The following is a 16,288-nucleotide window of genomic DNA, read 5'->3' as shown; positions in this document are numbered from 1 at the left end:
GGTGTGCTGTGCTGGCAAGTGTGAGGCCCTTGGTGTAGAGGGACTTTCTCACAGAGGAAATCAGCCTGGCCAGAGTTTGTGTGTGGCTGTTTTCGGGGGCTTCTAGTTCAGGAATGTGATTGGCTCAGCCTTGGTGTTAGGCCTGGGTCCATCTGTGTCCATCTAGCACTCGCTGTGTATTTTACCATTGATCCTTCTGATCTGGCTGACCGTTCCACCTCTGGGCTGGATTCTGGGCTGCCGATCAGGGTGGGAATCATGCCATTAAACCACTGTTTATCCCTTTGTTCAGAAATGCAGAAAATGTAATACCTGCTGAGATTCCTTTGGTGCAAGAGGTTACCTGCACACTTTGGGAATGGGGCAATATCTGGAAACAGCTCTATGTGGTAAGCAATCTCTCCCATAGGTCTATTACTTCAAGTATTTTAAACAAAAAGTACCTCAGATGAATAAAATTATTGACTGCAGGCAAAGAAGACGTTAACAGGGTTAGGTGCTATGTTAGCCATATTTTGTAGGCTTAATTATGGATATGCCAAGTGTTTAAGAGAGTGTTTTGTCTTTCATTTCATGAAAAGAACACTCCTTTGAAAGAGACTATAAAGAATCAATCCCTTCATTGAAGAGTTTGCTCTTTTGTTAAAAGCCTGCCAGTATAATTCCACTTTGAGTTTTATGCTCTTTCAGTCTCTGACTGACCTTTAATACGCAATGCAGGAATGTGCTCACAGTAGGAGGTTGAAGGCACCTGTAATTCAGAACCTACTACTTTTTGCTTATAGGGAAAAGCTGCTATTATATATTTCTAAACAACTTGTCTATTTTTAATGTGTTCCGACAGCCTACCTAATTCAAAGAAAGGGAATTTTGCCTGCCAAAGGACAGCACTACTGCACAGTGTATTTAAACCTTAACAGGAAGTGCCATTATTATAAATAGCCTCTCTATACTGCGTGTTTTAGTTGCCACAATCAGTACATCTGGTGAAAGCAGTGTGACTCAGTGGCTATAGCACTCTGTCAAAGGCACAAATAAGAACCCTAAAAGCTTTTTTTTCTCTTCTAGCTGAATTTCACCAAATAAAAGATCCATCACACAGACAAAACCAAATTAGAAAGAAGAAATAAGAATCATTGCAGTGGGTGTGGTACTGCCAGGTTCCTCTTAGGCCATGCAATAATATTTCTTCCCTTGGTGTGGTGAGGTGTGACCTAGGCCACCTTTTTCTGATTGGCAAGCTTGGCATGATGGGGTTTAAGTTGTGCTGAGAGTAAGGGTAGGAATAGGAACATAGGAAGTGGCCTTACAATGAGTCAGGCCAAGATCCCATCTAGCTTAGCATTGTCAGCACTAACTTGTAGTGACCATTCAGGGCTTCAGGCATGGAGTTCTTCCAAACCCCAGCTGGGGAAGCCAGGGATTCAGCTGGAGACCTGTGTATGCAAAGCAGATGCTCTACCACTGAGCTATGACCCTTCCCTGTGGGCTACACCCACAATCCTGGGGAAACAGGTCTGCCCTTGTTACCTCCAATTTTTGCTGTTGTATCCCATCTCTCTGTCACCCTGTAGCATGAATAATATGCACCAAGCCTTTGTTAATATGATAACATTGGTTTTACATACACTGATTTGTTTGTAGCTTTCGAAAGTAGGATAGTTTTTCTTTAATACCAGAGGAAAGATCCTTATTTTTCCTGCAATCCAATAATTGTTTAATCCCTGGAATAAAAGAAAATAGTATTTGAAATTTCAGATAAGTTGACATCTGAAATGTGTTACATGTTTCAGGCAAACAAGAAGGACCGGTTTCGGCAAGTACAATCTATGATGTGCGAGTTAATGGAGTGGAGGTCTCAGCTTCTCTCAGGGACACTGCCTAAAGATGAGCTCAAAGAACTGAAGCAAAAAGTCACTTCCAAAATTGACTATGGCAACAAGTAAGTTCTCTAGTTCTGGCTTACAGCTACTGATACAGTTCAAGTCAGTGTATGCTGCAACCTGGGATATTTCAGAAATGTTAACAATGATGGAGTTGGGTTTACTATTGCTTTCAAAAATGAACTCATAAAATCATAGTGATGTCATATTGTTCTAGGCAGGCATTTTTTATTTAGATGTGTTTGTGTTTAATTTTAAAGTGTTTTCATTCTTAAGATTTTTCACAAGGCCCGTCAACCAATATATATAAATTTGGACACCTTATGTGCTGTATTGTTTCATGGGGATGTGGACATTTAAAAAGTGATTCCTAAATACATATTAAAGGATAACATATTTAAATATCTAAAGACAAGCATGAGCTTCAGATTATTTAAATGCTAAGTGACTTGGAAAGGTATGCTTCTATAAGGTTGTTGATATGAGGTCTAAGAAACAAATAATGTTACTGATGTTATTTCGTCTTTATGCTTACAGGATACTAGAGCTAGATCTGATCGTTAGAGATGAAGATGGGAATATCTTGGATCCAGAGAAGACCAGTGTCATCAGCCTCTTTCATGCTCATGCTGAAGCTACTAACAAAATCACAGAACGGATTAAAGAGGAGATGGTATGAAGTTTACACACCCATTTCTGTGCTTTCAAGTAGAAGTTTCCTTTCTCATAGTAGGAAGGTTATTACATTAGAACCTTATCTTTTTTTTATTTTAGCCAGTGAAAGCTTTTTCATCACATTGATAATGTTTTGTATAAAGTGTCTTTACTATGTACTGTATTGTTAATCTTTTATTTAAGTTTTCAGCTGCAAAGGATACCCCAATTAGCACAGATCACTGCTATAGAGACAAAAGAGAATTCAAAGTCTGATATGGTGACAAATAAGATTTCAAAAAGTTAGGTGCTCACTTCTTGCTTCCTGCTTCCTAAAACCATTCCTTTTAGCCAGCCAAGTAGCCTTATTTTTACATTTGGAACTTACACATCTGTTGGTGTGTTAAAAAGCTTCAGTCCTCTTGAAGCAATAGCTTTCCAGGCTCATTATTACAGAAGCAGCAATTGCACCATCTAAACTTTGACACTTGGATAAGTAAGCGGTATATACCGTAAATAGCAGAAATAAAATAAACAATGACAATGTCAGGTCTATTCCTGCAGCCTAGTTCCACAGTGACATGCTGTGCGACTTCTGTTCTTTATAACCCAGGATTAAGTTGCCAGTGCATCTCACCCTCCTTGAGAAGACAAACTTGGTGAGCTTATCTGTAGCTGGGTGGATAGAAGTCATTATCTACTGTAAGGCTTGAGCCCACCCTTTGAATTAGTGCTTAACTTGTGTGGAAACACCCTTAATACCCTCAGATAGTTATTTAATGTCATTAATAAGTAACAAAGACCGAGCATCATTTTAAAAATCAAGTGCACAATAAATGCCACATTGATAAACTGATAGTGTGTCATAAATTATTGTATAACCAGCACATACAATACAAAATATCTGTTCTATTGAAAATGCACTGCTGGTTATATCTGTTAATATGTTGGACTTGGAAAATGATATGGTGCCCGGTGACCTGCTTCCACTGATGAAGACCTCTGTCAGAGAAACAGAAAGGGAGACCATCTCCAGTTTTTCATCACGCCCCCCCCCCCAGCAACCCCTCCAAATCTATTATGGAGGATTGATGGGACCTTCTGGAGCAGGGAATTGCCACCCTCCTTGTTCCACTAATGGATGTTTTGCACTGGAGGAGGAACACCCATTGGGTGCCACCCATTGGATTCTCAAAATATTCACAAAAGCAGTGCATCAATTCTTGAATTTGAAAGCAAAGGTTAAATCTGCACCTAATAAATATAGTGGTTCAAGTTGTGTACTGTGGCCAAAATGATGCATTACTGTGAAACCTAACACAGAGGAGGAGGCAGGTTCTAGGTGTAGTTTGGATAACATTATCTTCTTATGATTTGTTCATATACAGTCAAAGGATGAATCTGATTATGGGACCTACTCCAGAAGCTCAGCATCCCCTACTCACAGTCTTTATGTCTTCGTGAGGAATTTTGTCTGCAGAATAGGAGAAGATGCAGAACTTTTCATGTCACTCTATGATCCCCAGAAGCAGACAGTTATAAGGTAGGCTGCTGTTTTGCTGGTGTGAGGTGTCAATCTTCCTTGCCAAGCTGACAAGTGTTTTTAGGATAAATGTGTGACATCTAAGAATGATCCCTTGAAAATGAAAACACACACACATTTCACAGCTTAAAGTGTTTGCAAATTGTCAGGTACTTTAAAATAGACTTTCACACTATCAATGAGAATTTTTGCAATTGTAATTTCAGTGTTCATTAGGTGTTTTGGAACCCTAAGGGAGAGAACAGTCAAAGAATCGAAGACAGAATGAATATTCATACTATAAAGGAAAAGGGGGAAAAGATAGAACAGAAAAGGAAAAAAACCAAAATGTCTATAATTAAGCATTTTAAGTAGCTCTGGGAGAAAGAACAATATAAAATAAGCAATAAATAAATTATATTAGTATGGAATTCAATTGCATGATAAGCATGTTCCAAAATATTAAGGAACGAGGTAATATTGGGCCTAGTTATTTATTACATATCTTTAAATGTTCAAAAATAAACTGAACAATGGAGCTTAGGTGAATTTACACTGAGTACACTGAGTACATTGAGAAGCTTCAAATGACTCTGGTGGCTTGCAGCATTTGAACTTATCCATGCTCGTGAATTATTTGACAGAAGATTTGGAAGGTTTAGTATAAGTAGTATACCAAGCTAAAATAGTAACATATAGAGCCAGTAAGACAGCTTGAGCTCTTGGAAACCACCGTTCTTTATTGCTTAGATCCAGACTTTGCTCCTGCTGACTGGAGCATCTCCTGAGTGGAGCTGTGCTTGGGGGAAACCAGGCTATGAATCCAGGAACTGACCAGGATTGTTTCCTCTGAACCCATCCACAGGATCCAGTTATATAATTTCACAACAATACTGAAGAAAGCTATACTCTTAAATATATACAGTATTTGCTTTTATGCTCTTGTAGAACTAAACACATATGAGGGCTTTCTTCTTCTAGTCTGAGCTGCCTTGTGCATTCTTCTTTGGATTTGATCTCATTTTTGCACCCTTACTACTTTGGAAGTATTTCCAGGAAAGTGGCCTTTGAACCCCTTCTTAGTCTAAAATCCTGTGTATACTTAGCTAGAAATAAACTCCACTGAAGTTAACAGTATTTATGTCTCAGCAGCCATTTGTAGGCTAAGACTAGAAGGAAGATACTTTTATGTCTCAAACACAAAAACCATTAATGGGGCCTTAGCTGCTTATCTATTATAGCATTTTTAAAAGTGCAGATACAATATATTTTCCAACCTTATTTCTTGCTTAATTATCTAGACACCAGCCTTCATGGCATGCCATTATTTTGTCTTCAGAATGTGCTTGTCAAAAGCAAAGAATGGGGCATATATCTGAATAAGAGTCAATTTGTAGAAGTGGCATTGTCAGGTGTTCAGATTTGTGCAGAGCAATGTGTATTATATAATGTTATTCACCAATTATGCTTTGTGAAGCTATTAGATGACCCAGTCTTACAGAGTATAACATGATGTGTTCTTTTTAAATAGTGAAAATTACTTGGTGAGATGGGGAAGCAAAGGTTTTGTGAAAGAAATCGACAATTTCAACAATCTGAAGGTGGTTTTCACTGTGAGTAGCTTGTATCTTTACTATAGTACTTAACTGCCAGTGGCATTTTTCTGGAAAGCTTATCGAATCAAGCATTTTTCAAATTTTGTCACATCTCCAGGATGTTCTGTTCTAAAAATTGCTAGATTTTCAGGAGACAGGATAGAGTGTCTAGTTTAGTCCTGATAGGTGGTCTGACTTAATATACCTAATACATGCAGAACTGTATGTGGCCCAGGTTGAGAGATGTCTTAGACTGCAGCCCTATACAAATTTACCTGGAAGAAAATGAAAAGAAATGTATAGGATCATACTGTATGCTCATCAGCACAATGATAGACACATGACTATGTTTCTGAAAAATTGTTCAGCGTATTATCAGAAAACTAATGCTAAAATAATAAACAGCAACGTTTCTTAGCCAGGATACATAGAGGAAACATTTCCATGCATCTGGAACATTAGTTCCAAGTCTAAATCCTTGGGGGTCTATGCTGTATTAAACTGCTTTGAATTCAACTTTGCTTTCAGCTCCATTTGCACTCTTCATCTCTTTCAGGATGAATAATATGCCATTGTATTTTGCTTACATTAGATACATGACCTAGTAGAATAGATGCCGGTCAGGACTCAGCAGTAATTGACCCGTATGATATTAGCTTGTTCGTAGCTATATTTGGCAGAAGTTAATACTGTAGTACAGGGAAAATACCTCTATTAATCTTGTAGACAGATGTTACACTAAACAGAAGAGGTGATTGAAATCACTGAGACATACAATTCCTATTCTGATTACTCAAGGACATCAGTAAATTATTGCTTATGCATATCACCCAGGGAAGAAAAAAACCCCTTATTTGTCACCAAGGGGCCAATAATATTTCCACCCCTCCAATACAAGCTTAATGAACTTGTGGCTGTTCAGTTTAATCATGTTTAATTTTAGAAAAAGCAGAATGCATAGAAAACTCAAGGCCAGTCAGCGAAACCTGTGAACACTCTAGTTCCAGGAAGCTTCTCTCTTAGAACCAGATACTCTGCAAGATTTCAAGACTACTTCTTGAATTCCCCATACCACCCTGCCCAGTTTAAAAAGCAGCTGGGGGATTGGGCTTGTGAATTTTTTAAAGGGACATTTCTATTTATCTCCTTAGTTTTCTTATCAAACTTTTGAAACAAATCCTCAACTACAGTTTAACTTTGGATAAGTTTAAAAATCGGGGGGGGGGGGGGGTTTGCAGGGGGCAGGGGTTGAGGGTGGCATGTAAAACCTCCAGCTCAGAGCAAATGAAAAGTTGAGTATGAGGATTGTATCTGCAGTCTTTTAGGTTGCGACCCTAATAAATAGTGTGTGAAGGAATTGTATATAAAGACTTCTGAAAATTCACCTTCATTTTCAGAACTCCAAGAGATCAATACATTTGGTTCCTTCCCTCTCACCCCCCCCCCCACATGCCCTGTTAGAAAGGTCAAACTGATTCTGATGTAGCTCGTCATTTGCTTCAGTGAACTTGAAAGTATTTTGAAAGTGTTGGATCAAATTGGGTGAAGGTCTGCTGATTGATTGATCATGCAGTGACTTATTTCTCAAGGTGCTTCACTGACTTCACTTAGCTTCTTGCTTTGAAGTTGATGCATACTTTGAATCCAGATTTCATGTCAGTCAAATCCAGTTTTCTGAACTGATGTTTTCCTTTAAATGAAAACATTTCCTTTCCATTATGGACACATTCTTGCACCACTCTTTGTACCTATACATTATGAATCTCTACATGGTATGGAATTTCATTTTGACTCTTGTAATTGGTCTTTGATTTCACAAATATCAGGATCTTGGAAACAAGGATCTCGGAAGAGAAAAAATTTATTTGATTTGCCAGATTGTACGGGTTGGAAGAATGGATCTTAAAGACAGTAATACAAGAAAATATACCCAGGGTATAAGACGACCTTTTGGAGTGGCAGGTAAGAAAATAATTGGACAGGATCCAAAGAGGGTTGCATGGTCTTCCTCAGGTACACTGCGGCTTTTAAACTACTTTTTGTCTTTTAAAGCCCCAACCCCTAAAAAGCTGCCTCTGAAAGTTGCGGATCCTCTAAAGGGGCATTGTATTATGCATAAAGGGCTGCCAATGGATGTGAAAATTGGCAACACCGTTCCTCCCCACCCTGTATGTGGGAAGATAGTGGGGCTGTAACTGGCTGTCATATTCAGCATACACCCATTGAAATGTTTCAGTGGGTCTACTCTTAGTCTGTCATAGGCATACAGCCACTGGTGTAAGATGTCTTTGGATCATGACTCTGCCCCCTCCTTTAATGATGGTAGGTCAACATGAGTCAGCGTGATGCAGCAGCAAAAAAACCTAATGCTATTCTAGAAGTCTAGTCTCCAGATCAAGGGAAGTAATAGTACCATTCTATTCTGCCTTGGTGATACCACACCTGGAATACTGTGTCCAGTTCTGGGCACCACAATTTAACAAGCTGGAACTTGTGCAGTGGAGGGCAACCAAGATGATCAGGGGTCTAGAAACTAAACCTTATAAGGAGCGCTTGAAGGAACTGGGTATGTTTAGCCTGGAAAAGAGAAGAATGAGAGGAGATATGATAGCCATCTTCAAATATCTTAAGAGCTGTCACATGGAGGAGGGAGCATGCTTGTTTTCTCCTGCTCCGGAGGGTAGGATTAGAACTAATGGCTTCAAGTTGCAAGAAAGGAGATTCCAACTGAACATCAGGAGGAACTTTATGACAGTGAGAACCCTTTGACAGTAGAACAGACTCCCTTGGGAGCTTTTGCACTCTTCTTCCTTCCTAAATTTGATCAGGCTGGTATTGCTAGATGAAGGTATTCTTTGAAGCTCTTTAGTGAACATTCACTTCAAAAAAGTCCACAAGACTGCAGTAGTGTGGGCAGGATTGTGGCAGAGAAATGGAAATTTGTACATGGCCTTTTGTTGGAGATGTGTACATGGCATGAGATCTCCCGGGTGTGGAAAAGGTGTACAGGATGAAATGCTCTAAACATTTTTTGGGGGGAATACCTCAGCATAGGATGCCACATTGGAGTTTTATAGGGTAACAAAAAGAAACTGTAGGGATGTAATGCGCATAAGCAAAAGCTGAATGCTAATGTATTATTTAAGAATGCACAACAAATTAGCTGTCTCAGCTTCCTTGAAGTCAAGTTAATTACCATCTACCTAGGGCTCTGGTATTTATTGGCTGTTCTTCATTGCTACATGATTAAATTAATTGATGAGGCAGGAATCGTAGGCAAATAATTTAATTATTTTTGTAAGTTCTGAATAATTGAGAACACACAAAATGTTTCCCCTGGTTATAGATCAGCATCACAGTAGGAGGAACTTCCTTGGCAGCAAACTGGCCATACTGAAGACTATGTGTTTTGTTGGATTTTGACAACATTGCAGAGTTTGATATTGTTAGAATGATTAGACTTGGACTACACTAGAAAATGAAACTTGTGTTTTTTTAAAAAAAATGTGGAAAAGTAATTACATTTGAAGCTATTTGTTTTTTTTTTAAATAATATTTATTAAAATTTTTCAAAAAATGCATAATCACTTATGGGACTCCCCCCTTCCCCCACCCCCACCATATTCCCATTTCACATTGTTGGCCGCACAAATTCCCCTTTCAAATTAAAGCTTAATTTGTTTTACCCTTAATAATAATAAACAACCCAATGTTCTTTCCCCAGGACCCACCCCCTTTCATTCCACAATTTCCATTTTTGATAAAAAAAGCACCCCAGATAATAACAATAGAAAAGGTAAAAAATAAGAGATATAATGAATAATAAAAAAGAAAGACCAATTCAACAAAAAAGAACAAAGTTGGCAAGCCTTTGGAGTTTTAGTTCTCCCCCCCCTGTCCCCGGTTTAATTTCCCCCTGACCATCAACCCCTAGTATCTGCCTGGAATTCTTAAGGCCATAAATCACAACTTTTCCCCAACTCCAGCTGGCTTTCCCTTTTTTTTTAAAATTAGAAATAAATTTTTTGATAATCAAAATTATTATTATTATTATTATTCTCCAAAGCTTTAACTTCAGTCTTTAAGAAAACTGTAGTAAAACTCCCTCCGTTGTTCTTTCCGGTTTGTAGTCTAATTTCCTTTTGTTCCGCTGCTTAAACGTTGTAATTCGCAAGTTTGGTAAGTCTGCAGGGATGGTTGTTGTTCAGGGGCAAAACCTTACGTTCAGTCCCTTCCTTTCTTCAATAGAAAAGTCTATTGTCTCCTTTAAAAAAAAAAAAAAAAAAAAAAAAGAAAACACCCTGCAGACGAGATGTTGTTTCCGTTTTGCAGCTTTCCCAGAAGGTAACCAGTTCTGTAAAATTCCATTGGTATTTTTCCACTTTCCCAGTCCTTGTAATGTCCCGAAGCTCCTCGAGGGGGATTGTTATAACTTTGTTTCCTCTAGTCCAAAAGTCAAGTTGTTATCCATATTCGCCATTTTGTATCCAGATTTTAACAAATTGTAGCAAATTGAAGCAAATTTAACCAGCCAAGTTCTCATAATAAAATCCACTCCACTTTCCGACTTTGACAGCTATTTTGAAAACTGTCGAACTCTCCGACTCCTTTCACCAGGCTCTCTCTTCAATCGCCCCGGTTCCCAGGGGGGGGGGTTGTGTTTCCCTTCTCCAGTTCCTCCTCCAGCACAGTTCTTGTAGTTCCCCATCGTGGAATTGTAATTTTTATCAGCAATGCAAGCCTTTTTGGGTCTTGGTTTCCCCGTCTTTGTTTTAGACAATTTACAATAGGGAGGGGACTGACTTCCTTTTTGAATCCCCCCCGCTCGTATCCAATTCGAAAAAAAAATTTCTTTTTTCCTCCTTTTGAACCCGATTTCCAGATTTACTCACGGGTTATTGTTGAAAAGTCCGAATTTTCAATGGAAGAAGTCAGCGCTCTCCGCCGGATGGCATGCGGCTGCGCTCAGCAGGGGAAGCAGAGGACTCAAGGCACCACGCTTCTCCCCGGCACCCGATCCGTAGCCTTTAAAAAGGCTCCTTCACGAGTCGGGAGGGCGCTAACGGTGCAAGCCGAGTCTCCATGTCCACGGCCTCCGTGGCCGTGGTTTCTAAGGGTCCCCGCATCGCCGGTGCGGTAGGACCCAGCCCCTGCCGAGCAGACTCCCTCCGGAGCTCGGAGGGAGTCCGCCATTCGGCGATGGCGCCAACCCGGAAGTCAATCCATTTGAAGCTATTTGGAATGAATTTGCATAATAAGCTTGAGAGTATAATCTGCAGTATAATACTTGTCTACAGTCCAACTCTATGAAATTGATGAGGTATTTGATCCTAACAAGAAGAGGAATTAGTTGTTTGTCCATTTATTTCATGCACATTTGGACGGATTATTTCTTTCCCACTCCCAGTTATGGATATCACAGACATCGTAAAGGGAAAAGCAGAAAGCGATGAAGAGAAGCAACATTTCATCCCTTTTCACCCGTAAGAATGTTTTATTAATTAATTAATTTTATTTTTTTATTACATGTATATTCCACCTTTCTTCCAAGGCGCTCAAGGTGGCATGCATGCTTCCTCCTCTACATTTTTATCTGCACTACAACACTGTGAGGGAGGTTGGGTTAGGTTCTACAGGTGTATTTGGCTGGAGTCCCACCACAGAAGCCCTGTGCAAAGCCTTCCTTGAGCATGCCCCCTAAGCCCTCAGCCCCAAATTGGCTAGAGAGAGAATTCCCAGAACAGTGCAGAGGGAGGGAGGGAGACCAGGGATTGCTCCTTCTGGCATAGCACAATTCTGAATTCCTCCCATTGTTGCAAATTCAAGCATTGGGTGGAGGAAATGGAACAAGCATTTGTACATACATCTTCCAATTGTGCTTCCTGTTCAGCTTACTGCATGCTTGTATTAATGTTTTATTTTTATAGATATATTTTCCTTCTTCTTTTTCCTCTAGAGTGTCAGAGAATGACTTCTTGCATAACCTCTTAAGCAAGGTCACAACACTCAAAGGTGATGGACAAGGTAAAGCATATTGGTGTCTGCTCTTAACCCCCACTCACTTTAACCTAAATAGGGTGGCATTATTGACAGACCTTAGGACCAGGTTGCATTTCACCTGGTGCCAAGTTGGATGCCTTAGGAGCAGGCAAGATTCTATGACAGGCACTCTTATGTGGGCAGGTATATGTACTTAGATTATGATTTGCTTAGTCACAGCAGCTTACATAGAAGTGCTGGTTCTTACAAATAGCAGCAAGCTTAAGCTTCTAAGACAGATGTGCTGTCGCCTAATGTAAGAGGTGGGGAACTAGATGGCCAGTGGACTCCCCTTCCCAGTAGACCAAGTTTCATAGGTGGGCAAGGTCACCTATCTGTCAGTCACCTGGTGGCACAATGACAGCCGGGCAGCCTTTTTTCTGCATAGCGATAGGGAAGCCCTGATGTCTAGTTTTCTGTGCACAGTGCTGTGCAAGCTTTGATGATCAGCTGATTAGTACCTGCAACCCCACTATCACCAAGCCACATCTTTACCTGTTCCACACCTAACATCTTGTGTGGGGCAAATAGACATGGCTTAGCCAAAATGCCATCATTGGTCAAACGGGGAGGCCTAACAGGCCCTATGAGTTCCTTGCTGGAAAGATGTGGTTAATGTAACTATGCGCATAGATTTGTGGCTTGTGAACTAAGGTGTCGTGGTCTCGTTGCTGAGGAGCAATGTGCAGAGCTAACTGGAGTGGGAGATCAGCCAAGTAGAAGAATATCTGACATGTACTTGCCTGGAGGCAGAGGCAGCATCCAAAGTCAGGTCCAGTCCTAGGGGTGGATGAACAGCAATCCACATAGTCACACGGTCCAGGGGTCAGGGAATCCGATGATCCGATGGGGTGAAGGGTCAAGGAATCAACAAGGTAGGGCCAGAAACTACAAGCATCTGAATGCTGCTGGAAGCTCTGCTTAAGAAGGCTGAAGCCAGCTGATTCTCATCAGTGCCTTCTCCTCTGTGTCCTTGAAGGCTGATCAGCAGCAGGTGGAGTAACTCTGCCTTCTGATTAGCAGGTTAAGCTGACTCCTGGCCCATGGCACAAAGTACCTCAGCAGGCTTTTCTTAAAATGATAGTCTGCATTGGACTATAAATATTGTTTACTTTTCTTTTACAGGGCTATGGGTAACTATGAAAATGCTTGTCGGAGACACTACTCAGATTAGGAAGGACTACCCTCATCTTGTTGACAGGACAACAGTTGTTGCTAGGAAGCTTGGTTTTCCGGAAATAATCATGCCAGGTATGAGGTGGTTTGCTTCTGCTTAGAAGCTGGCTATTTTCTTTTTACAAATGAAACCACCTAAAGAAAGTCTGTTCTGAGGTACTGAAAGCAACAGTAATGTTTTTACTGGGACTTTTATTTCTCAATTTTACTATAAATTAGTGGTAATGCCTTAATGGGACTTTATGGAACTTCATGCCCTGACTTCCTCTTCTGTTGCAATACTTTGAGACCGGCTTCACCACCCATATTTTGCCTGCTGTGACGTTGCCTGGGGTGGTTCTGCAATTTGGGGTGGGTGATAAAATGTGCTGTGAAGTTGTGACTTGCACCATCATGCTTCCAAGAGTCTCACTGCCTGGTGGTTCCAATCCCCTGCCACAAAAGGCAATTGGCTTCATGATGACACAGTGACATCAGAGTGAAGGCAAAGCTTTCTGTCCTCATTCTGGATCCAGCTGGTAGTGAGGAGGGGGAGAGAGGGAAATGGTGCCTCACAATCACTGCAGCCACTGTATGAATACTGTTGCCCCCAGGACCATGAAGCAGGCAGTGGTGGTGAAAAGGGTGAGTCAGAGTGCTGGTTCATGAAACCTTTTGCCTGTGTGTATTTCCTTCATTTCAAGTCAAAAGAGTTTTGACAACTTTTCAATCAACCCTATTTTTGATTCCTTAAAAAAAAATACAACAGACAGTCATCCTGTATCAAAAGCTGCCTGGTGCTTCTCTTCTGTTTCAAAATTAGTTTAGTGGTGAAATGGTCCCATTTGCAGTCAGTGACTTTTCCTCATCCCAACTTTTGCCCCCTCCCCTAAAATTTGAAGGGGAGTTTTGCTTTGTACTATTTCTTTTAGGTCTCTGCCTTGCAGAGTTGTGTTGTTTTTAAACCTATATTTTGTCATTTTTACTGTTTGATTATAGACCACCTTGAAACTTACACAAAAAGCGATTCACAAATTAAATTTACAGCAACATGTTACTAATTGCATAGTTCTTTCAAATCTGCATGACACTCTTCCCTCTTTCTGGTGTGCCTTTGCTGTTCTTCACCAGGAGGTGTCATTGTAGGATGAGAATTACATATCACTGTAGAAGCAATGTAAAGCTCTTTCCTGACAAGACTATAAAAGTTTGATAATAGACATCAAAGCCGAATTTCATTTTCTCCCTTGAACATTCACACTTCAGTATATCACTGAGTAGGGCAAGGTATGGATCTTATGCATTCTGTCACCTTAGCTGCTTTCAGTCCTTTCTGTCCCAGTATCTAACCCTATTGCATTTCTTTCATAGGCGATATAAGAAATGACATCTACATTACCTTGCTAAATGGAGACCTGGATAAGTCTAATAAAACTTCACAGAGAAACATAGAAGTCAACATGTGTGTCTGTGATGAAGATGGGAAAGTGATACCAGTAAGTGTTGCTCTCTTGTGTGCATATTGAAGATGAACAAGCACAACTTTGCTATAACCTCATTTCCTAAAGCTTGTGCTGCAGTTCAGATCTGTTGGTTTTGTTCTGTTAGCATTTATATGCTGATGAAGAGCGCTTGATTCAGAAACTCGGCACATAGAATTCTTCAAGCATAGGTGTATATTGGCAAGCCATCTTATCCCAGTCATGACATATTTTGAGAGATATGTTTGCACTTGATATATGAGGGGGTGAAAAAAGAAGTCATATAGATGCAAGTAGCCTGGTTTGGCCTAAATAGATTGCCATATGTTTTAACTGTTGGACTTTTAGTAAGATGAATTCTAAGAACCCTGGTATAATATATTGATATATAATATATTGATAGCATTGGCACATTGGTTTTTTATATATATAATTGTGCATTTTTAGTATAAAAAAGATCCCCCCCCCACATACTGTGTGTAAAATTCTGCCCTTGAATTTTACAGGTGAAGCAGCTAGCTAATAAATCAAGGGCAACAAGAATAGGTTTACTTCAGCAACTATTGTTTGTTGACCTCCATATCACCCCCTTAAGAGCAAAACATAATGTTTTTTAGAGTCCACAAATAATAGAATCATAGATGCCGCTTTAAAGTAATCCATTTTGGGCCCAAGCCCATTCGCTGGTATATTCCATAGCTTCAGCTCCACACTCCAACATGCAAAAGTCATGCAAGGTTGCTTGTTCCTGCAAGTTCCATGTGTACTCACAACAATGCAAATTGAGCAAATTGAAATGCCAGCTGCCAATGAAGCAGTACTGAGCAACAAAGAATTTCCCTTTGGTGTTTGCCTCTGCGAGGCTTTTCTGAAGGTTCCAAAATAATGTGAAAAATCTGAGATAGGTCTGCGGAAAGATTATTGACAGTCTGTGGCACAGAGTCTCAAGTCTTCCTCCTGGTCTGATCTAAGGCTGAAATTGCCTGTAAAAACAAAAACACCTTGATATTTAAATGACACACACACACACACACACACACACACGTACACACGTGTGTGTGTGTGTGTGTGTATGTGTATATATATACATATCTCAAGGTGTTGTTTTTTTGTGTGTGTTACATATATTTTGTGTTATAATATATATAATATACAGTGGTTCCTCTGGTTAAGAACTTACTTCGTTCTGGAGGTCCGTTCTTAACCTGAAACTGTCCTTAACCTGAGGTATCACTTTAGCTAATGGGGCCTCCCGCTGCCACTCCATTTCTGTTCTCATCCTCGGGCAAAGTTCTTAACCCGAGGTACTACTTCCGGGTTAGCAGAGTCTGTAACCTGAAGCATTTGTAACCCGAGGTGCCACTGTGTCCAACTCTTCATAACTCTATGGACCAGAGCACGCCAGGCATTCCTGTCTTCCACTGCCTAATAATACATATATATAATATCCCTTCTCATGCTCCTGACTAATAATTCAGATAAAAACTCTATATACATTTTTGTCTGCTGTGTAGGTGTGCTTAAGTAGATGTGACCAACCTGTTCGACATCTTAGCTTTAAAAATAAATGATACAGAGTGAAAAGAAGGAAGAATTTATTGGAACAGCAAGCTATCCTTGGCTGAGAAAATAATTGCACTGTTAAATTTCCTGGGAGTTACTCAGAGTATTGGTTGGATATTGGTTGGAAAAGAAGAAAAAATTGGCAGGGCATTCACATGAAAGACTAAACATGCAAATAAGTAGCATAAAACAGTTACATAAATATAAATTCTGGAAAACTGCTGAGAGAAGAAGTAGCCAGAAAACCTTCAATGACTAATCTCCTCTCCCATGCACCATATAGCTTTATTGGATGCTGAGAACATTATTTCCAATATTGGAAAATTTATGAAGTAGCTGAATAATTTTAGGAGCTAGGTAGTGGAAATGCAGTTAAATTTGCTAATGAGTTACAGT

General features: G+C 40.0%; 1 protein-coding gene across 6 annotated transcripts in view; it reads left to right on the top strand.

Annotated features, from left to right (window-relative positions):
- The window catches only part of DOCK2 (dedicator of cytokinesis 2), a 245,877-nt gene that overhangs the window by 15,472 nt on the left and 214,117 nt on the right, over positions 1-16,288 (top strand). For all 6 annotated transcript variants that reach the window (XM_083430680.1, XM_083430685.1, XM_083430683.1 and 3 more), the window contains 10 exons: positions 293-389; positions 1,794-1,942; positions 2,421-2,556; positions 3,926-4,080; positions 5,591-5,672; positions 7,481-7,616; positions 11,062-11,137; positions 11,611-11,678; positions 12,819-12,944; positions 14,220-14,344. In XM_083430680.1, the coding sequence (XP_083286806.1) occupies positions 293-389; positions 1,794-1,942; positions 2,421-2,556; positions 3,926-4,080; positions 5,591-5,672; positions 7,481-7,616; positions 11,062-11,137; positions 11,611-11,678; positions 12,819-12,944; positions 14,220-14,344 (1,150 nt within the window). The remainder of the gene's footprint in view (positions 1-292; positions 390-1,793; positions 1,943-2,420; positions 2,557-3,925; positions 4,081-5,590; positions 5,673-7,480; positions 7,617-11,061; positions 11,138-11,610; positions 11,679-12,818; positions 12,945-14,219; positions 14,345-16,288) is intronic.

The sequence above is a fragment of the Podarcis tiliguerta genome, assembly GCF_965153285.1.
Source record: "Podarcis tiliguerta genome assembly, chromosome: 2".
Taxonomy (NCBI): domain Eukaryota; kingdom Metazoa; phylum Chordata; class Lepidosauria; order Squamata; family Lacertidae; genus Podarcis; species Podarcis tiliguerta.
The sequence above is the reverse complement of the archived record's forward strand: the minus strand, read 5'-3'. Positions and strand labels throughout refer to the sequence as shown.